The 22,106-nt window shown below is 34.4% G+C and overlaps 4 protein-coding genes, 1 long non-coding RNA gene and 1 other non-coding gene across 7 annotated transcripts; 3 read left to right on the forward strand and 3 right to left on the reverse strand.

Annotated features, from left to right (window-relative positions):
* Window positions 1-442: 442 nt before the first annotated feature.
* LOC111488103 (potassium transporter 5-like) lies at window positions 443-4,349 on the reverse strand. Its single transcript, XM_023135742.1, has 7 exons — window positions 3,930-4,349; window positions 3,537-3,785; window positions 3,022-3,072; window positions 2,669-2,929; window positions 2,406-2,573; window positions 2,069-2,323; window positions 443-1,494 (listed from the first exon to the last, which is right to left on the reverse strand). Exons 1-7 carry the CDS (start codon window positions 4,303-4,305, stop codon window positions 623-625), a joined length of 2,232 nt encoding a protein of 743 aa, XP_022991510.1. The 5' UTR covers window positions 4,306-4,349; the 3' UTR covers window positions 443-622.
* A 3,403-nt stretch (window positions 4,350-7,752) lies between these two features.
* On the reverse strand, window positions 7,753-11,416 carry LOC111488803. 2 transcript variants are annotated; one of them, XR_002719279.1, is made up of 4 exons: window positions 11,308-11,416; window positions 10,648-10,790; window positions 8,636-8,707; window positions 7,753-8,563 (listed from the first exon to the last, which is right to left on the reverse strand). It is a non-coding gene; the product is annotated as an uncharacterized LOC111488803 (long non-coding RNA). The 2 variants fall into 2 exon arrangements; XR_002719278.1 differs by having other exon boundaries at window positions 8,516-8,707.
* Window positions 11,417-12,594: 1,178 nt separating this feature from the next.
* LOC111488174 (autophagy-related protein 18a-like) lies at window positions 12,595-15,305 on the forward strand. Its single transcript, XM_023135845.1, has 4 exons — window positions 12,595-13,524; window positions 13,722-13,926; window positions 14,253-14,379; window positions 14,829-15,305. Exons 1-4 carry the CDS (start codon window positions 12,700-12,702, stop codon window positions 14,917-14,919), a joined length of 1,248 nt encoding a protein of 415 aa, XP_022991613.1. The 5' UTR covers window positions 12,595-12,699; the 3' UTR covers window positions 14,920-15,305.
* A 1-nt stretch (window position 15,306) lies between these two features.
* On the forward strand, window positions 15,307-15,494 carry LOC111488864. Its single transcript, XR_002719292.1, has one exon. It is a non-coding gene; the product is annotated as a U2 spliceosomal RNA (small nuclear RNA).
* A 1,540-nt stretch (window positions 15,495-17,034) lies between these two features.
* LOC111488141 (glutathione S-transferase-like) lies at window positions 17,035-18,253 on the forward strand. The gene is made up of 3 exons (XM_023135801.1): window positions 17,035-17,267; window positions 17,386-17,434; window positions 17,517-18,253. The coding sequence occupies exons 1-3, from the start codon at window positions 17,118-17,120 to the stop codon at window positions 17,960-17,962; spliced, it is 645 nt and encodes a 214-aa protein (XP_022991569.1). The 5' UTR covers window positions 17,035-17,117; the 3' UTR covers window positions 17,963-18,253.
* A 1,520-nt stretch (window positions 18,254-19,773) lies between these two features.
* On the reverse strand, window positions 19,774-21,589 carry LOC111488140 (pentatricopeptide repeat-containing protein At5g56310-like). The gene has a single exon (XM_023135800.1). It carries the CDS (start codon window positions 21,571-21,573, stop codon window positions 20,173-20,175), a length of 1,401 nt encoding a protein of 466 aa, XP_022991568.1. The 5' UTR covers window positions 21,574-21,589; the 3' UTR covers window positions 19,774-20,172.
* Between the last annotated feature and the right edge of the window lie 517 nt (window positions 21,590-22,106).

Here is a 22,106-nt window from a genome sequence, read left to right on the forward strand (position 1 = left end):
TAAATTATTAAAATTCATTAGGGCACGTGACATTAAAGCCAAATAAAAAAACAAAAACTAATTAAACTAGTTAATCCTAGTTAATCTAATATTAAATAATTACAATTTAAACATCACAATCCCAAATCCAACCAGAGAGACAATAAATAAGACATAAAAGGATAGAAACCTTATTTAGCACAAATAGAAAAAAGAAAAATAAAAAATATATATTTAAAAAAAAAATTAATTTATATTATATGCTTCATAATTCCAATTGCATAGTTTATTAGAGAAATTATGAGAAAGCATGTGCTGCTTTTGAGTTCTCCATGTGACACCTAGCACCTTGGCCTTGCTGCTTTTAGACTAATGAGTGATGAGCTGACATAATGAACCATATTGTTTGTTTGCTGTCTCCATTTTATTCTTAAATTAATGTTTTTTTTTTCCGAGCTAGCTGGATGATAATTGATATATATTTATTTTCATTTCATTTTATTTAATCCAACATAGTTCATAGTGCTCGTTCTATAGATACACGAACAATCTAAGAATGAAATTTAAGACTATTAAGTTGAAACTGAAAAATTGCACCTCGACCTAGCTGCAAATCTCGAACTTGTTGACTGAAGTCAACCCACTAAAGCTCATACGTCATTCCTACTTTGAGCATACGCTCTCTAGGGATGTAGAAGATATCTTCATTTTGTCTCAAATTTCTCCTTAATGCATTGTAAGCATAATTGATCAAAACCCGTTTAGCTAACCCTGACCCATTACTTGCCACCACCTCGTTTTGTCCAATCAAGTGAACAATTCCATCTCTCCAAGCTCTATCCACCACCTCTATCCCTCCATATACTTTGCTCGATCTATCGTTATCTTCGTTTTGTAACATCCATGACTCCTCTTCTATAAACATCTTTAATTTCTCCACTAGTACTCTCTCGAATGACTCCTGCTCGTGGATGATATCTTTGTACCCATATCGAACCACGCATCGAAACACGTTGAGGTCATCAGGCTCGACTCGTCTAAACAGGAACCGCTCTTCCATTAAGACTCTGCTTATTGGGAGGGACTTGAAGGACACGAAAATGAGGACTCTTTGGAGAGTGGGAATGTTGGCTATATAATGCTTGAAGATTGGGGGTATGCCTTGGACAAGCTCGGAGTAGAACAAGGCGAGGCCAGGGACACGATTAAGAGTTGTGAGAGATGGCATGTCCTTGAGCTTTTGAGGAGAAATCTTGTGCTCAAGCTCGTAGTAGTATTTTCTCCTATGGACGTCATACCAAATGTACATTATTATCATGAGAAACCCCGCAAAAGCTAAAGGAAGATAGCCCCCTCGATCGAACTTGTAAAGGACTGAACTTAGGTAGAAAAGCTCCAATAAGCCAATGGTGAAAACATAGGATAGTATGACGAGTATGTGAGATTTCCATATCATGATCATGATGAGCACCAAGAAACTTGAAGTAAGTGTCATTACGAACACCACTGCAATGCCTGTGTGAAAACAAAGTTTTTAAACTCGTAACACTATTTGATTTAGAAGCTTTCAAAATCGAGTAGAAAATCTGTAACGCTCAAGTTCAAGCCCACCGTTAACAGATATTATTTTTATTGGACTTTGTCTTCCAGACTTCCCTTTAAGGTTTATAAAATGCGTTTGCTAGGAAGAGGTTTCCACATCTTTATAAAATAAATGTTTCGTTCCCTCTCCAACCGATGTGGGATCTCGCAATCCAACCTGTTCGATTGTGAGATCCCACATCGATTGGAGATGGGAACGAGTGCCACCGAGGACGCTGGGCCTCAATAGGGGGTGGATTGTGAGATCCCACATGAGTTGGAGAAGAGAACAAAATATTGTTTATAAGAGTGTAAAAACCTCTCCCTAACAGACGCGTTTTAAAACCTTGAGTGAAAGCTCAGAAGGAAAAGCCATAGAGGACAATATCTGCTAACGGTGACCTTGAGCTATTACAAAGACAGTTGCTCGATTCCATCTACTATCATTTCTTCCCTAATCTATATTGATACATAGAAAAAAAAAATGAAAGATTCAAGGGAACATTACCATAAGCATTTCCGATTCTAGTTGTATCTTTGAACCCAAGAGTAACTCCAAGACAAGCCACCATAAGAAGGTAGTTAACTTCAGGGATGTAAACTTGACCCTCATACTTGGAAGAAGTGTGAATAACTTTAACTCTAGGGAAGCAGCCATAGGAGAGGGACTGTTGGATGATGGAGAAGGTGCCCGAGATCATCGCTTGGCTAGCAACGATGGAGGCGAGCACGGCCACCACAAACATAGGCCAATAGAGAGCACCTACAAAGGTAATTACAAGCCAATTATGACAAAAGTTTTAAGTAGAAACTATACCAACTTATTAACTTAAACTTCAAAGTACCTGGAATGGAGCTAAAGAAGGTGTTGGAGACAAGATCAGCATGCTCACGGAGAAAGGAGGCTTGGCCAACGTACGCAGAGACAAGGGCAGGGTAAGCCACGCAACACATGCTCAGTCTTATAGACATCACACTAAAGTGCCCCAGGTCCGCAAACAGAGCCTCAGTCCCTGTCTCCACAACATCAAAGAACTAACCTTAAAAAACACAAAATTGAACACAAGACTGGAATGGTTGGGAGAGAGTCTGATGATCATGAGTTTACCGGTAATGGAAAGAACGGCACCGCCGAGAGAGATCCAAGCGTCCCTTTTGTTTCGTTTGAAGTAGTAATAAATGTATATAGGATTAACAGCTTTGATGACAGAAGGGTCAAATTTCAAGAAATTGTAGAAGCCAATGGCACCAATAAGTACAAACCAAGTGCAAATAATGGGAGCAAAGGAGTATCCAACTTTATGGGTTCCAAATCTTTGCACCATGAACAGGCAAACCAAGATTGCTGCTGATATCCACACTATTTTCTCTGTCAAAATTAATAAATTAATTCAAAATTTAAATAAATAAATATAAAATAATCATTAAAAATTTAATTCTCATATGCAAAAAGAAGTGTACCTTGGGTCATAGTCGAGGTAGCGTTCTTAATTCCTCCCACGGCCGACAAAACTGTCACAAAATTTAATTTTTTTTTTTTAATTCATTATTTTATAAATAAATTTTCAAACTCAAAAACTCTTTTTTCCATATAAATTGGCCATAAAATTCCAATTTATTTTCAAGCCTCCCCAAGTACTAACATCCATATCTTAGACCTATTTAATTATATAAATATAAAAAATAATTTATTCATATCTCTATATTCCTATTGGTCACTAAAAAAATATGTATTAATATTTAAGGTATGAAAATAAATAAATATATATTAAAATTTACATTTATTAAAAATTTAAATTTAATTGAATATATCAACCCAACTCAATATATTATAGTTAATTAATTATTTTTTTTTTAAAAAAAATGTTATTTATCTATTTAAGTAAGTAGAAACTAACTAATTAATAAGGTTCGTTTATATTAATTACCCATAAATAAGTGGACCCACCATATGGAAAGGAAAGAGGAATGGTTACCGGAGATGGAAGGAGTGAGGACGCTGTCGCCGATGACCATGGAAGTGCCGAGCATGGTGGCGAAAAGCAAGAAAACCTTGGCGGCGCGGCTGTTCTCGAGCTTGGACTTCAGGCAAGACGCCATTTTGAGGCGGTTGGTCGGTAGCTCCACCTGAAAATTCGATACCTCTTGATCTTCCACTTGCTCGCTTGGTATCAGTCCAATTTTCGCGTATCGGCATAGTAAAGAGTATAATGCAAACGTGCCACCTTAAATCATATTTTTACACTCAATTATATGTCAATTCAGGAAATGATAATTTAATACGGTTAATTATATGATATTATATCAAAGATAAAGATATAATTTAAGGAAGCAAAAACAAAACTTTATGTTTAATTAAATTATATTACCTTCGCCGTTATCATTGGCCTGTAAGACCAAGAAGACGTACTTAACCAAAGGGATTAAGGTAAGCGTGTAGAGAATCAAAGACAGCACACCCAAAACGTCGTCGTTATGCTTGATTCCCTCACTGAACGTGCTCGCATATACGTACAACGGCGACGTTCCGATATCTCCGTACACAATCCCCACGCTCTGAAACGCCAGTTGAAGTATCACTCCCCAGCTCGCCGCCGCCTTCCCCGCCGCCTTGACAGAGCGGGATTCGAAGTCCAATGAATCGTGTCGTCGGAGATTCGTTTCAGTCAGGTTAGGCCTTGACTCGCCGGAGCTCTGTTGGAGATCGGGACAGTGATCGTTCTCAGCCGTCCGATCGGCTTCCATTGTTTTCTCTATGATGAGAGAGAAATGGAGTTTTTGGAGAATTTTGGGGTTGGAAATGGGTATTTATATGGAATTTTGGGTGAGTGGGTCCCACTCTATGCATTTTTTTTTTTAAATAATAATAATAATAATCAATTCTTATACTAAATTTAAATAAATAAATGTTCATTAATTGAAAGTAGAAAAAAGAAAAAAAAAAACATCATTAATTTTCCTCTTATTTTTACTAAATTTATAATTAAATTAAAAGAAATTATGTTCCACTATACTTACAAAAATGCTAGTTTTGTTTTTTTTTTAATTAGAAAATCGATTTAATTATTTGAATTTAACTTTAAAAAAGTTACATGCCACGTAAGACTCTTGAATTTGTTATTAGAAGTTAAATTCTTATATTTTTTTTAGTAAATTTTTAAAAAAGAAACATTTATTCTCATAATTTTCTAAAAAAGTACTTAAATTATTTTTTTTTTTATTTTTGGGAAAAAGTGGAAAATTCAAGGAAGGTCCTTTAAAATTTGGTATTTGCATTTTGATCCTCAAAATTTCAATGGAGAGAAGCTTCTTTCCTTGACTCAAAATTCCACCATGCAGTGGAAAAGTCACAAATGAATGCCCAATAGAATTTTGCCACGTCACCCCTACGATTCCCAATTTATAACGTGCAAATAGTGGATGGCTTTGTTCCCACACGGTGAATAAGATATTTTTGTTCCTTTTTCTCTTCCCTTATTTAAATCAGAATTAAATTAAAAAATAAATTTAATTATAAATATATTTACTAATTTATAATTTTTTTTAAATTAAATTCCTAAAAAAACCATCTCCAACTTATTATTTAAAAATTCATTTTAAAGTTTAAATTCCATTTATCTGTAAATGGTGAGTTTGGATTGTAGTTTGAACAAAACGATGGTAAAGAACAATTTCACTTTCTCCAACCAAATGAACGACGCCGTTTTGCTTTATCAAACCTTTTCAATCTCTCCACCTATTCTCTTCTCGAACAACTCTCACTCATTGTGATCGTCTTTGTATTTATATTGTATGATGCATCGAAAGATATTAAGCTCTTTTGGCTCAACCCTATGAAAGAGAAACCGCTCGTCTAATGAGACCTTACTTATAGACAATGACTTGATCGAAACGAAGACAATGACATGATGAAGGGCCGACACATTTGCCATGTAAAGCTTGAAAATAGAAGGAATCCCTTGCACGAGCTCAAAGTAGAAAAGAGCAAGGCCTACAACTCTACGAGGATTAGCATTAATAGGTTTATGTTGTTTTAATGGGACCCATTGTTTACGAGGACTAAACAAATTATTACCTTTTAAGATTAGACTTGAAATCTTAAAATTTTATTATTATTATTATTATTATTATTATTATTATTATTTCACTTTTTAAAAAAAATATTTGATATTTTAATTAATAACTAAAGAAATTAAAAGATTTATCAAACTAATATTATAAATTAAACCCTAATTTCAAATAATTACATATTTAGTCCTTAGATTCCTACCATTATATATCAGTTGGTCCCCACATTTTTAAAATAATAAAATACTAATTTTTTTATAAAAAAAAAACCAATAATATCTATTACTTTTTTTAGATAATAAAATAAGTAAATTATAGTAAAAAATAGTGATGAAGAGCAAAAATAAAATAATTACCAAATAGACCCGAAACTTTTTTAAATATTAAAATGGGCATAATTGCATACCTTGAGCCTTCTTAATGCCTCCAACAGGTGACAAAACTGCAATAATTACAAACACAAGGACTTAACTGCAAAGTCAAAACAAAGAGAGCAAAATGAAATACAACTCTTCCATATTTACATTAATTGCAATTTTTTAAAAATTAATTTTTGCTGCAAAATAATTCCAAAGGAGAAATTGACTCTCTACCAACTCCCTGCAAAACGACAAAACGGCTTCCTAACTATGAACAAAAATTCATGAGGATTTTAAATATCTTTGCAAATTACACCCTCTAATTTGCGAAGTTTGCAAATTTATCCCTCTAGTTTTAAAAATTATTTTTTAATAAATATTTAAAAACAATTTTAATCTTTGTAAAATTACATATTTACCCCTTTGTAGAGAGTAATTTTGCAATTTTTATATTATTTATATTTAAAATGTATTTGTATAATAATTAAATTAATTTGAATTGTCTAATGGGACTTCCCATTTGTTTGGTGAAAAAACAAAAGTATTTAATAAATATAATATTAATTGGTCAAAAGGGGTTCTTTTGAAATATGTTGGGACTTGGGAATCAATATGTTTTCAATTTTCAAAATATCTCATTTATTATTATTTTAAAATGATTTTTTTAATATTTTTTCTCTATGTCATAAAACATTAAAACTAAATTGAAAAATATTGAAACTAACTCGTGTATTTTATCATAATAATATTACATTATTATACTAATATTATTTATAAGTAATAATTATTTTTATTTAAAAACTCGAAGTCCAAAAAGAAAAAAAAAATCGTACCATCGCCATTGTCGTTAGTCTGCAAGACGATGAAAACGTACTTAATGTTAAGGATATTTAGTACTAAATTATAGTTTACTGTATATATCATATTTAATATTTTATATTAATCTTTCCATATATAATTCTTTAAATTTATTATTATTTCTATATTTTTGTAATTTATTTGATTATAGATAGAGAAGTTTCACAGTGGATTAAGCAAATATTCTCATTATCGTTAGCCTGCAATGAAAATAAAAAATGAAAAATCGTACCATTGCCATGGTCGTTACTTAACCAAAGGGATCAAAAGTGCTCGGAAAAACATACAACGGCGACGCTCCCATATCTCCGTACACTATTCCGATGCTCTGAAAGGCCAGTTGCAGAGACACCCACCAGCCCGCAGCCGCCACGGAGGCAGCGGCGCGCGTGAGGTTGTTTGACTCAACGTCTAATGAATCGAAACGGCGTAGTTTCGGCAATGAGAGTATTTTGGGACTGTTGTTGAGGTCGTCTGTTTCTATTTTTCCAGTAATTTTTTAGAGTGGGAGAGAGGTGGTGATTTATTAATGGAAGTGAAGTGTGTGATATTATTTATTAGAGAGAGAAGAAAAATATATTGGATGACTTTTGGTGGATTAGTGGTTGATTATGGCTTTAATTATAGGGAGTGTATGCTCTTAAATATGCCATTTTAGCTTAATTTAGTGTACATAAAAGATATTCAAATCATGGTTTTATGAACGAATTTTCTTACCATAGATATTGATCATCAAAATAAATCTGTTTCTATTTACTTCCTTCAAATGAAATCGTATTGAATTTTAGTATTTGTTATCTACATATTTATATAAGAGGTAGTAGTCAATGGAGTTTATTAAATTTGTCAAAAATTTGGACAAAAAGTCCCTGTCTGAAAAAGAATAAGCAAAATGTTCACTTATCATTTCCATAAGAAAATTGTCCCTGACTTCAATAAAGAAATTTTTGTCACAATAATTTCTTTCTTCATCCTCCACTAATCTAAAATATTGAATTCCTTTTTCAACAAAAGAAAAAAAGAAAAAAAGAAAGATGAAACAGAGAATGTGAATTCATTTATCTTAGCCATTTCTAACACAAACAAGCAACGTTGAATCAATTTCTAAACAATCAATATATGTGCTTTTGTAGTAACCAAATTGAACAATTTGAAGAAATTGTATGCAAGGAAAACAAGAAACCATCTTTTTAGACACTTTTCATTGCCATTATTTCCTCTTTGATTTCGTAAACATAGAGAAAAACCAGCAAAAGCTTCTAAGTTTTGCATAATAACTAGCTTTGCCTCCTTTCTAGCTTTGGCTGATTGAACTTTATTTCTTTTGGAGTAGGTGAAAATGTATGGTTTGTTTGGGAAGGAACGATCCTCAAAATCTAAACTCTATTTATTTAGGCATACTCACTAATATTCATAGTTTTTTCCTAAACCATCAAATTCAACATATTACACGTATTATAACTATATAGGGAGGAACGTTTTAATTACGCAATCAAAAAATATCTTGAATCATTCAAAATCAATTTAATTTTTTATTTTACATCTTGAAAGTGGTTTTAATCCTTTCAAAATGGCTCTTAAACATGCCTTCAGACTTCAAATATTTGAAAACGAAAGCACTTTTGGGCTAAATTTGGTGCATGAACTTTGGTAAAGTGGGGATTGCAACCTAACAAAATAGCAGGCTGATATCAAGGGATTGCACAAACAAAGCACATCTGAGAAAAAAGAGAACACAATAAGATGATACCATGGTTGACATTGTCCTAAGGTTTGGTATGATTTCTGACCTTTTCTCATATGGGAGTCTCAAGAATTTCCCTTGCCGAAGGACGTCGTGCCGGTTCGAGATCCACCATAGCCTGTTAGAGTTATCAGTCAATCAATCAAAGAAACAAGTAGCTAAGAAATGGGAAGGTCCTGAACATCTCTAATAAAGTTTCAAGATAATGAAGTAAATAGTGAACATTTTCTCATCGTCATACAAAGGCAATCTAAAATCCATGCTTTTATCAGAGGTAAGATTCTTCTATAATTTCTCTTCCAAATGGGATATGGGATATCAAATCGTTCTTCTATGTATTAAGTTGGACTTCATTCACTCAAAGGCTATTTGAGAATTTAATTTATTAAGTTTACCGCTCAAAGTCTTGAAGAGAAACAGAATAATACATCTTCTGATTTTTTGTTTGATGAATTGTGCTGGACTGATAAAATCAGGCTTCTCAAACAATATAAGCAATCTGATCAAACTACACAAATGTAGAACAGACAGCTAAAAGACCATCTAAAATTAGTTCATTTTGATTAGATATGCCTGGCTTTATTTATCTAATGATCCCATCTTTCAGAAATAACCCCAACAGAGCATTAAATATTCAGACGGTTCAAACAAACAAACAAAATCAAATATTCCTTTTGGTTAACATACATTGTTATTTGCAGAACGAGGAATCTGACAAAACAAGAAAACATTTGTTCATCTAAATACATGCATCATGGGTTAACAGGATTTGGAGATATCTTCGTCAGGAAAAAAATAACTGCAGCTTCCTTTTATCTTTTGGAAGGTCGGAATGCAACTTCGTTCAATTTTATTTTGGTGGCAGAAGTTTTGACCTTCTTACAATGATAGACATTTTTAATGGAAAGTAAAATTTGGGGGAACAGATGCAAACATTGATAAATACAGTGACCAGATTCCACTACAAGGTTCATCATCCTAGGAGGGTGAGTCGAGGCCTATCAGGCCAAAAGGCAAAGTCGGTAGATATGAAGAGAGCAAAATATAACAAACGAATCCCATTCAAAAAAGAAATTCGATTACACCCTCGCCTGGGCCCATTCCTAAAGCCATGAGAATTGGTAAAAAAAAAAACGTTATCCTAGACTATAGTGAGGAGTAAGGAAAGGGCTTCCAAGATAACAAGGCCCTTCTTACATGGGCTTGGACTTGCTTTGATGATGGTTCAGCATATCCTAAAAGAGGTCTTTCGAAAGTATAGAAGTAACAACTAAATCTAGTAATCCAGCATTAAATAGGAAGAAGATTTAGAAAGGCTTTTTCCATGAGTTCGGATGAAAGAGCAAAATCTGACTCCTCAATGGATGATTCGACATCCTTGGGTGCTTATATGTGTAGTTTATATGTGTAGTTCAATTAATCAGTACCTTGATTAAGTTTTGAAATTGCAATGAATGACCGGAAGGAGTGGCAATTTTGAAATTGCAATGAATGATCATATCGTATCTTTCACTCATAATTTCTCGAGGCATATAGTGTGCATCACCCTCCTCAATCGGTAGGCTTTTTTCAGAAGGGTAGCACACCCAAAATCAAGTTTATAAACACCATTTTTTACAATATATACTGTTAGGTTTCACATCTAAATGAGCTACTCTTTTCTCGTGAACAAATAGCAATGCCTTCGCAATTTGTTTGTAGTTTCATTTTCAGCAGCAAAGCCGTGAAGTTTCAGAAGTTACCAGTTCTAGAACTTGAAAATTGAAAGGAAAAAGCTTATGTATTAAATATAAAGGCAACATGAGGATTGGAATGGATAAAGATAAAACATTAACACACAATTTACAACCAAATTCTGGATCATTATTTTTCAGAAGTGGCATTTCCTGTTGAAAGCAATGGATTGAATGAAGTGCAGAAATAACTAATTCACTCTTCCAGGCAACAAATAAAAATTAAGCTTACTTAAATGCGTTAACAAAAGCAATATTTTTGGCAATGAAGTTTTACAAAAAGAAAATGCAATGTTTAAAAATTCAAGATGGAACTAAAACTCACCTGATACAAAAGGCTCTCAGTGCATTTACCTCAGAGAATGGGTGAGAATACCTGCCAATGGATAAACTATAATCACAGAGCTCCATTTGAATGTAGAGTTGCTCGTTTTCAAACCATGAAGAGCAGTACCCATGTCTAGATATCTAGAACTCCATTTAAACACCAAAAATGATATGGTCAATTACAGTGCAGCCTACAATCTCACCAGATATCATTTTCCTCCATGCATACCAATCTCAATACTAACGAGCAAAGTAATTTCTGGAAGTATTCTATTACTAGCAAATCATGCAACATTATTCAGGCTATTTAAGTTCCTGTCACAGGAGATGACTACCGTTTCTTAACTAATGAACAAATTAAGCCATGGTAATAAAAACAAATAATCAACTACTCTCTACATCCATCAACAGAAGCTAAAATTAACTAATTCGTTAGCGAAAGTGATAGAAAACTCAGTAAAAATAAAGGTAATCGCTAAAAAGAATTCAATTATTAGTAAACACAGGCTATACTACTTCGAACAGGAAATAACGTCCATTTCATAACACGTCGAGAAAGATTACAGAAAACAATCAAATACTCTCCCCGATTCATCAACAGCAGATCAAACGAACTCATAAATGGTAAAGAGGAAGAAAAAACAGATACAGAACTCACCAGATGGAATCTCTATCCTCAGAGTTAGGAGATGATGAGGGGAGAGCTTCGGAAGCGTTGATTCCCGCCGGTGCTTCAGATTAAGCAAGTCCTGGAAGCAAGCAGCGGTAGAAGACGGTTGTGCCCAATAAGAGTTGATGTAATATATATATATATATATATCTTCTTTTTTTTTTTTTTTATCGTCGTTTGTAAAATAATTCATATTGCGCGGGGAGAGTAGTGATTGTGTGTAGCCGAGACTATGGTGAATTCGTTGGGAATGGGAATAGACCCCACTGATTGGATGGTGATACTTCAGATCTACGGTTTGGATTGGTCGATATCGATGGGCTTGATTTGCGTGGCTTGTAAGCTTGAGCATGGATGATAATTAATTTGGGTTGGTTAGCTAAAGAAGAAAAGAAGTTAATTTTCAATACTTATAACTAATTATTTATTGATTATTGATAATTAATTATTTATTTATCGAAATATATCATAATTTTAAGAATAATTAATTGACTTAAAAGTTAAAATTATAATTAATAATAATGAACTACAATTTTTTTGAATTATTTTTTACTGTAATTGTGTTTTATTTCAAATAATTTATAAGATTTCATAATTATATTTATTGGAGTAAATTTTTGAAATATAAATTTATTGAGAACCATGGCAAAATAAATTAAAAAATCAAAAAATTTAAAGTAAATTAGTAAAAACTGAATTAAAATTTAAAATTAGTATTTTAACTATTAAATAAATAATTGAATAATGTAATTAAATATATGAAATTTTCATATGTATGTTAAACAAAATTTTCTAACTAATAGCAATAATAGATTCATGAATATAGAAATTAAAAAAATTAATATATCTATTAAATATAAATTAATTTTTGTTTAAATTGTTAAAATTTTAGAAATAAATTAGATATAAAATTTTAAGCTTTGGAAATATTTATTGAAATTCAACTACTTTAAAGGGTAATTTAAGAACAAAATTAACCCAAACTATTAAACTTTAAATTTAATTAAATTAGAGGGAAAAAATTCTAAATTAATTTTCCAAAATTACCCTTCTATTGTTAGTCCTAAATCCCAAGCCGACAGGACGACTTTCTAACTCGCGTCGCTGGAGAACAAAGCTAATTACGTCATTTACAGCTACGTGTCGCTCACTCACCTAATAGGGGCGGAATCAGCAGGTGTCTCAAAAGACGTAAATACCCCCAAACACCTTCTCGAGCCACTTTACAATTTGAAGTCAAATTCGTAACTTCACAACAATCCCCAATCCTTCGACGCTCGAATTTGTTCTGCGTTTTCTTCTAAATCATGTCTTAAGATTCCTCCATCTTCGTTTTCATCTGAACCTCAATTTCTCTGATTTTCGGTTCCCCCGTCTCTAATGGAGACCCTCTCAGCCTTCCCGTCACCTCCATGGCCGAATCCCGACCCCAACCCTCCGCCGGCCGTCGCTGACTCCGAACGCTTCGATTCCGATTCAGTTTCATCGGAGCCGCCCCAGTTGCCGCCCCAATTGCCGCAGACGGTGGAGACGACCGTTTCGTCAACGGCGGTTGAACCGCCTGCTTCGCAGCCTTCTCTGCTACATATCTCCTTCAATCAGGACCATGGCTGCTTCGCTGCGGGGACTGACCGGGGGTTTCGGATCTACAATTGCGATCCATTCCGTGAGATTTTCCGTAGGGATTTTGACCGTGGGGGTGGTATTGGCGTCGTTGAGATGCTTTTTCGGTGTAATATTTTGGCTCTTGTTGGTGGTGGGCCTGACCCTCAGTATCCATGTAATAAGGTCATGATTTGGGATGACCATCAGAGCCGGTGTATTGGGGAGCTTTCATTTCGGTCTGCTGTTCGCGGTGTTCGTCTACAGAGAGACCGGATCATTGTTATTTTGGAGCAGAAGGTTTTTGTGTACAATTTTGCGGACTTGAAGTTGCTGCATCAGATCGAAACTATTGCAAACCCTAAGGGTCTTTGTGCTGTTTCCCAGTTGAGTACTTCGCTTGTGCTTGTCTGCCCCGGACTGCAGAAGGGGCAGGTTAGGGTTGAGCATTATGCCTCTCGACGGACAAAGTTTATTATGGCTCACGACTCGAGGATTGCTTGCTTCGCGCTTACGACCAACGGGCAGTTGCTTGCTACAGCGAGCACCAAGGGAACTTTGGTTCGGATATTCAACACAGTTGATGGAAATTTGCTTCAAGAGGTGCGCTAATGTTCTTGGAAACGAAGTTTTTCTTCTGGGATTGTTCTGAATTGTTAGAATTTCAGTGTAATGAGGATGTGAACTGTAATCTTGTTCTCCCCATTTAGTTTTGAATTTGTAGGAATGTTCGTTAATCATTTATGAAGTACTTAACATGGCAATGAATTTACTTTGAATTATCTGGATGTGATGCATAGGTAAGGAGAGGTGCAGATAGAGCAGAGATATACAGTTTGGCTTTCTCATCGACTGCCCAATGGCTGGCAGTGTCCAGTGACAAGGGTACTGTCCATGTATTCAGCCTTAAAGTCAATTCTGGATCTCTTGGGAATGATATGTCTCATCAAAACGATTCCTCTCTTTCTGTGGCACCATCTGGCTCCTCCTTTTCCTTCATCAAAGGTAATACAAACATATTTAATCGCTTCGAATTGCTTTTTAATCGCTTAGTATATCAGCTAGGGAAATTTACTTGCACCCTCTAAAAGAGAACGCTTAAGACTAGAAGATAACAGAATTAAGTGTTGGGCTGACACTGTCCCCCACATTTTACTTTTGTGTTTCATTTTTCTTTCAATGATTGCTAGAAGAATAAGAACAGCCAGCAATACCCCATGAAAGCAAAGAGATTGGAGATTAGCCTTATTATGTTGTAGCATATTAATGGCAAGTAACGTCCAATGTCCTTTTTAAACCTCTGGATATAATGATCTCTCTTGCACCTGTAGGTGTCTTGCCAAAATATTTCAAGTCAGAGTGGTCTGTGGCTCAGTTTCGCTTGCATGAAGGCTCTCAGTATGTTGTTGCTTTTGGTCATCAGAAGAATACAGTGGTAATCCTTGGAATGGATGGAAGGTAATAGGTCTTTGTAGCCCTTTTCTCGTTATTTCTCTTGCACTTGACGATTATTATGCGATTATTACGCAGAATAGAAATTAAGATGGGGGTTGCTTGGGAAACCTAACTACAAATTCGACGTTATCATAAAAAAAATATATTTAATGTGAACGTTATTGTTTTCATAGACGCAAATAGACAATTCCTTTTCTGCTTTAACTCGAACCGTTTGTTATTTGCTTCATTATATTTTCAGCATTACCCTAAATTGTGAAAGCTTCCATTCAATCTGGTATTCTTGGCGACTCCCCTTCAAATCTTCTTTTCTCATTTATTTTCTTTTACTGCCCAAACTTATAGAATCCATTTTCTTTTACGCCATGCATTTCTATGTTCTGTTTGGTTGTTTGTTTAACTGCCGCTTTGAATATTTAGAAACTTGATGTGCCATTTTTAATTGTATGCAGCTTCTACCGATGCCAATTTGATTCAGTGAACGGAGGTGAGATGACACAGCTTGAATATCACAACTTTCTAATGCCAGAGGAAGCCTTCTAGCCCAATATTCCCTTTACTTCGGCTATGTCGTATGTATGCATTTTCCTGCTTCCTCCTAAGCATGTTGTAAATAGATCGATGCACATGTATAGATTGGCCTATGTCCGTCTTAGGGGAAAGGGAAGAAAAGAAAAAAAATGCTACTATTGCCACTAATGTTCATATTTAATTTTACTTGTCTTATGTGCTATACATAACAAAAGGGGGTGGTGGAATGAAGAGAAGAAAACATGGCTCATGAGATTTCTTGAGATAACTTTGTTGTAATATAATGGGGATTTGAATGACAACGTAATGTACCATTCAGTGTCTTTGAGGTACAAAGACATGTGAACAAGTTGGATAAGAAGGCAAGGCTTGCAATTGAATATCATAGCAGTTTTTGATATACCTTTCTAGGCCTTTTGGCTAAGATCAAGTGCAGGATATGTTTTTATCATAGCAGTTGTTGCTTGGAATAGGCATTGGTTCGTATACACCGTGTTTTTGGAGAACAGTAGGTAGATTTGATTTCTGGGCTGTAAGTTATAGCAGAACTCGACCCGGATAATTGGTCGAAACCTTTACTAACCATTCTAGCCATGTGTGTTTTGAATGGTGCCATTTAGGATAAGTTTCCATCCTTGTAGAGTTGTCAAAGGGTAATACATATGTCCAGGTATTGCCATTGTTTGCTTCCCTACTGGAATGTTATGAATGTTTGCATTTGGTTGTTCTGTCAGCTTCCATGTTAGAATATGAGGAGGCTTTTGCAATAGATAATGGATCAAGAAACACATGCTTTTGATGGTGTCATAGAGAAAAAGCTATAGTTTGGTCATTTGGATTCTACACGCAGACAAATCATGTTGAAAGGTCACGGAGGTACGTAGATAACATGACTATGTTGTAAGAGATATAGGAGAATGTCTGGGCACATAGATGTCAAAATTAAATTTTTTAATCTTAATTTGAATATTATTGTACAAATCAATTTTGTTTTTTTTTTTTTTTTTTTTTTTTTTGGAAGAATCTAATGGAAGAGGATTAGAATAAATAATTAATTGGAATTTTCTCCATGATTATTGGTGTTTCAATCAAAACAAAAATAAAAATAATCATTAAAAAACACATTAGTACGGCCTGTCATGGAGGGAAGAGAACCACGATCCTTTTTCTTTTATCCAATAGGATTGTTTTTTAAAATATTTTCGTATAAATAATCTTTTTTTAAAATATTAAATGAGAGATTTCTAACTTTAAAAAAACCTATAAATTAAGAATTTAATTTTATAAAATTTAAAACTTTATTGACACCAAAATGATATCATTTGAAAATTAAAAATTAAAAAATTAAATATTTGTTAGACAATTTTTTAATTTATTTTTTTGATTAAATTAAAAAAAAATGGTTGCAGCCTTGGAAAAAGTAAGAGCAATAAAATTTGAATGTTGTGAAAAAAGAAGCACGTGCTAAATAGAATAGGGAAAGGGCGCATTCATGATATTTCATTATTCGCAACACAAAAGAAAATAATTCAACGTCATAATTCCATGGTTAAATTTAAAAACTTCCCATTTTATTTTTTTTAAATATTGTTATTATTTTAAATTTTATAATATCAGTTTTTAATATTTCATAAATCTTTCAATAATTAATAAGGAATATTATATCTTTAGGGTATCCATACAGATTATTTTTAATTATTTTCTAAATATACATCTTTTTATTATTTTCATTAAAATAATTTATTTAAAAATAATTATTAAGATAATTGCCACATGAACTAAAAACCTAAAGTATATTATTAATAAATTAAAATAAATTGACTAAAAAATATTATTTATTTATATCATATTTAAACAATATTCTAACTCAACACAAACACAATTATTTAATTTTTTATTTTTAAATATGTATTATTATTTGTTAAATAACTCCTAAGATGGGTAGGTAAAATCACGGGCCACGTTTTTTAAGTACTAGAGACTATTTCTAAAACAAACTTTGACACGTGTATGCATCATATTGGTCATTGACTGTGTGTGGAAGCGCGGTGGCCAAGGCCGTACTGGCGCGGGTCAGTGTAATAATCAAACGGCCTACCCACCACCTCTTTTTCTATATATAATTTACCATTTTCCTTCACAAATTCACATCCATTTTCCCCACAATCTTCCTTTTCGCTTAGTTCATCGCTAATCCTGTTTTCGTGTCAATGGCCGGTATTAAAGTTCACGGAATCCCCACTTCTACAGCCACAGCTAGGGTTCTAGCTGCCCTCTACGAAAAGGGCCTTCAATTCGAGCTTGTTAATGTTAAGTTGCATGAAGGGGAACACAAGAAAGAGCCCTTCCTCTCAATCAATGTGGGTTTTTAGCCATTTCCCTTGTCTTGGTTTTCTTTGATTTTTCTGGGGTTTTCACTCACTGAATGTTTTGTTGGTTTGATTTTGATTTTGATTTTGATTTTGATTTTGGTTGCAGCCCTTTGGTCAAGTTCCTGGATTTAACGATGGAGATCTGACGCTTTTTGGTAAGATTTACTTTGAGAGAGGGAGAAATCGTGGGTTTTTGTGACTTTGCACACAAGGTGTTTGATAAAATGTTGTGTGTAGAATCCAGGGCGATCACGCAGTATATCTCGGGAAATTATGCTAGCAACGGGACCGAGTTGATTCCGAAAGACTCCAAGAAAGGGGCGGTCGTGTTAACGTGGATCGAGGTGGAGAGCCACCATTTTGACCCAGTAGCCATGAAACTGGTGTTCGAGTTCTGCCTAAAGCCATTATTTGGGCTGGGTGATGCAGATCCTGCAGTGGTTGAGAAAAGCGAAGCTGATTTAGGCCAAGTTCTTGATATCTATGAGAAAAGGCTGTCCGGGTCCAAATACTTGGGAGGGGATTCCTTCAGCTTGGCTGATCTGCACCATCTCCCCGTATTAGGCTACCTGTTGGCTACACCGTCGAAGAAACTGTTTGAATCTAGACCCCATGTCAATGCTTGGGTGGGTGATATCATAGCCAGGCCATCTTGGGCCAAAGTTCTTGCTCTCCGCAAGTGATGGAGCCTTGACTTTGCAGATGAGTCTTGATTTGTGCTGATCATATCATCACAAACTTGAATAAAAGACTGTACTGTGGTAGTGTCTTCTCTGTAGGTCCTCTCTGTGTTCTGTGTGTTGTGTGTATCATCATGTAACGAGCTTGGTGCTTCTGAGTATGATGAACTGGGTCTGTGTGATTATCATATTCAGAGGAATTGGTTGCTGTACATGATGAACTATTAGATCTCTGAGTTTGTTTTTTTCCTACTTCATATGAACATTGATAGTAACTTTGAGCGTGTGGAGTGCTACGACACTCATTTCTCCTTTAGTTGTAATTGGGGAATAGAACAATCTAGTAATTTGATTATGATCTTGTTAGGATAAGATCTTATTATATGGGATAAAGTATTCACAATAATTTGATTATGATGTGATTCAAGGTAGCAACCAAATTAATTTCTATTTAAAGTATAATTAAGACTACATAATTTTATATTTTATTAATTTAACTAATCAACCAATATATACTTTACGTTTTTTTTAGTTTAATACTGAATTAAGTATATGCTTAAGAAAATAAAAAAATGGTTAGCATAATTAGTGGTAGTTTACTAAACTCATTAAATTAAAAAATTCAAAATAATCCAATTTATGGGGAAAAAAAAATAAGGTTTCGGTGGATTATAAGTTCTCAAAATTAGAGCGGCAGGACCTCCCCTTCAGTATTGTCACCGCATTAAAATTTAACCAAGTAGTTCCTTTATGCCTAGGACACCAGAATGATTATGAGGCGCACCAATTTTTGACTCGAGAGGGAGTGCAGAGCTTTTTTATGTTTTTTTTTTTTTTTTTTTTTTTTTTTTTTTTTTTTTTTTTTGTTGGAAGAGTTGAACAATAATTTTAAGAAATCCAAAATAAGAAGAAAAATTTATTATTTATATAAAAATCAATGGAAATATAATTAATTTTAACCTAACTATAAAAGAATTTATGGAAATATATAAATTAGATTATAATATTCATTATTTTACAAGGAAAATTTGAATGAAAAAAAAAAAGGGAAAAAGAATAAAATAAAGAGGTAAAGTTTAAACGTCTAAACAAATGGAAAATCCGGGCAAAATATTTGAACCAATCAAAGAAGGACGTGATGTTAGGTGACGTGTACGGTCACTTTCGAGTAAAATATAAACTCAATAAATAATTATTAAAATATAAATAGTTTTTAAAATTTGTAAATCTATTAATACAAAATCAATACAAAATAAAGAGTTTAATTATAATTAATTAATTAAATATATGTTTATATATTAAATAAATGAAGATTTTAAAACTAGTTTATCATAAATAAGTAAAACCCTAATTTCTGTAGAAGCTACTTTTAAAGGCGAGCCCAGGTACTCACTAAACCACCTGATTATTACCCATAGTCTTTCAAAAAAAAATTATTTTTGAAGGTAGATTATCCGGTAGATTTGTTTTTTGAAATTACTTTTGAATTAGATGATCTGAAAATTCCAATTTTATCACTAAATATGGAGATAAAAATAAAGAAATTAAATAATCTCAAACAAATTTGTCAGAATATTCTGTTTGTGTTTCTATGTGCTTTGAAGATTAGACCTCTAAACCTGTAACCAATGCAGACTCTTCCAGGACTTTCTCACTGCCTCCTTTCTGCTTCAGAGCTGAAACCATTACAGGCTCAGAGAGGTATTTAATGGGAGCTTCAAATCTGCTACCAATTACCATCTCCATTACTAAGAAAACTATGGACGCCCAACAATGGATGGAACTCTGCAACTGTCTCCGTTCAAGAGGTTATTCATGTCGTTGCCACTCAGTCCTGCGACCTAGAGAAAAGGACTATTTTACACTAATAAGACTCCTAACCTCTATCTAGTCCAGTAAAGATCAGGGATGGTCTAAATGGTCCAATAAGTTTCTCGTCGAGATCGTGAAACTCTCACTCGAGAAGTACGTATGCTAGTCCTTATTTGGTCATAAGAATAATGGTTCTTAGTAGGTCAGAGGCAGTCAACCAAGGGGTTACCTGGGATTGATAATGGCATAACCAAAACAGGATAGAGGAAAGAAGGTTACGCGCTGAATGCATCTGTTTCAGGTACAGAGGCGATGAGGGGATCATGAGCCCTCTTGGAATGATTTCCTAAGTGCTTCTTAAGCATTTACAAAGTCATTACAAGCGGGCATGGAACTCGATATCATGGGAAATGGGGCAGCCTCTTGAAGCTCTCAACAGAACTCGACCCCAGATCCTTCTTCAGTCCTTCCACTTTCATGATCTCTCTCACTTTCTCAACCTCATTCCATTTCCCCATCTCTGCACAGATATTGGATAAAACAGCATAATAAGCACCATTCTCTGGTTCCATTTCTACAAGCTTCCGTGCTGCAAATTCGCTAATTTCCAAGCTCCCTTGTGCTCTGCTACCAGCTAGCAAAGACCCCCACATTGCTTTGGTGGCGTCAAAAGGCATATTCTTAATCAATTCAAAGGACTCCTCAATACAACCAGAACGAGCCAAGAGATCAACCATACATGAATAGTGTTGGATTCCTGGAGAAAACCCGAACTTACCGTCGATCATCGACCCGAAGATCTGCCTGCCGATGTCCACCAAGCCAGAGTGGCTACAAGCACAAAGCACTGTCACTAATGTCACTTCATCTGCCTCAACTCCTCCTCCTTCATCCATTCTCTTAAACCAAGCAATGGCCTCCTCTCCGCTTTTGGCCAATGCCAGCCCGTTAATGAGTGCATTCCATGTATACACATTCTTGTCTTTCATGGCTTGGAAAACAACCAATCCCTCTTCGATTCTTCCACATTTCCCATACATATCAATCAAAGAAGTTCCCAAAATCACATCCATTTCCCACCCTCTCCTTTTCACAAACGCATGTATCCAAACACCCATTTCAATGGCTCCAAAGCTCGCACAGGCAGCCAATGCATTAACCATCGTAACACGATTAGGCTCCACACCTGCATATTGCATCTGCTCAAAAGCAATCAAAGCATCATCAAACATCAAAGCAACTCGATAACCCATAATCAAAACAGTCCACGACACAACATCTCTCAGAGGCATTTCGTCGAACACCTTCTTGCATAACCCCATTCTCCCACACGACGCATAAACATCCATCAACGAATTCTGCACATAAACATCAGAAACATAGCCCAATTTCACAACGTGGGCATGAACGGATTGTCCACTCACAAGGTGGTTGAAATCAGCCAAGGATTTGAGAAGGAAAGGAAAGGTGTAATTATTGGGAAGAATGGAGGTTCTGTTCATGTGGGCGTAAATGGAAAGAGGGGTATGGGGGATTTTGGAGTGGGAGAAGGCTCTGATTAAGGAATTGCAGACGAAGACGTGGGGTTTGGGGATTTGAGTAAAGAAGCGAAGAGCGGAATCGAGAAGTCGAAGATGATGGCAAGTGTTTATGAAATGGTGGGCTATGGTGGGATTTGAATGGAGGTTTTGAACGATGAGCTGAGCTTGAATTTGAGGGATGTGAATTGGGGACAGAGAAGTGGCGAAAAGGGAGAGAATCCTGTTTGATTCAGCCCACATTTGAACGCCAAAAGCTGCCATTAGTCGAAATTGTTAGTTGTTGTGATGAACTCTACTGATGAGGGAAGAAGTCCCTAAATTATTTCCATACAATATCCGTCTTAAAACCCTCTAACAAATATATTCTCCTTCCTATTATATTTTTTGCTCATAAAATATCATTAAATTTATAGGATAGAATTATATTGGAGACCAGAAATTATCCATTAAAAATTCCTTAAAAATCAATATTTTTTAAAATATATATAATTTTTATATATCCTAAAAATAATTAGTTAACTCAAAAACAATAAAATAATCATTTTGGTGTCACTCAATAATCACCGACTTACATATTTAACATATTAACATACCTACTAACCATATTATCCAATTTAATAAAATGCGAAACTATAATATTTATCACCAAAATCATTATTTTTAAAATTTTTGGTTGACAAGTTTTAATTAATAATTAGTGAAGTTAATAAAATAAAATAAAAATGTGTGGATTATAATAATGCACGAGGAGATTAAGCCTACCAAATGCGAAGTCCAAAATGAAATGTGAAATT

Source organism: Cucurbita maxima, unplaced genomic scaffold (genome assembly GCF_002738345.1).
Source record: "Cucurbita maxima cultivar Rimu unplaced genomic scaffold, Cmax_1.0 Cma_Scf00013, whole genome shotgun sequence".
NCBI lineage: Eukaryota > Viridiplantae > Streptophyta > Magnoliopsida > Cucurbitales > Cucurbitaceae > Cucurbita > Cucurbita maxima.

Excerpts from the sequence above, each read along its gene's own strand:
- LOC111488103 (XM_023135742.1), bottom strand. The coding sequence starts at position 4,305 with ATGGAAGCCGATCGGACGGCTGAGAACGATCACTGTCCCGATCTCCAA. Across the intron at positions 2,574-2,668 it reads TGCCGTTCTTTCCATTACCG|GGACTGAGGCTCTGTTTGCG; the intron begins GTAAACTCATGA and ends TTGTGGAGACAG. Across the intron at positions 2,324-2,405 it reads CTTCTTTAGCTCCATTCCAG|GTGCTCTCTATTGGCCTATG; the intron begins GTACTTTGAAGT and ends TTACCTTTGTAG.
- LOC111488174 (XM_023135845.1), top strand. The coding sequence starts at position 12,700 with ATGGAGACCCTCTCAGCCTTCCCGTCACCTCCATGGCCGAATCCCGAC. Across the intron at positions 13,525-13,721 it reads ATGGAAATTTGCTTCAAGAG|GTAAGGAGAGGTGCAGATAG; the intron begins GTGCGCTAATGT and ends TGTGATGCATAG. Across the intron at positions 13,927-14,252 it reads CTCCTTTTCCTTCATCAAAG|GTGTCTTGCCAAAATATTTC; the intron begins GTAATACAAACA and ends TTGCACCTGTAG.
- LOC111488141 (XM_023135801.1), top strand. The coding sequence starts at position 17,118 with ATGGCCGGTATTAAAGTTCACGGAATCCCCACTTCTACAGCCACAGCT. Across the intron at positions 17,268-17,385 it reads AGCCCTTCCTCTCAATCAAT|CCCTTTGGTCAAGTTCCTGG; the intron begins GTGGGTTTTTAG and ends TTTTGGTTGCAG. Across the intron at positions 17,435-17,516 it reads TGGAGATCTGACGCTTTTTG|AATCCAGGGCGATCACGCAG; the intron begins GTAAGATTTACT and ends TGTTGTGTGTAG.
- LOC111488140 (XM_023135800.1), bottom strand. The coding sequence starts at position 21,573 with ATGGCAGCTTTTGGCGTTCAAATGTGGGCTGAATCAAACAGGATTCTC.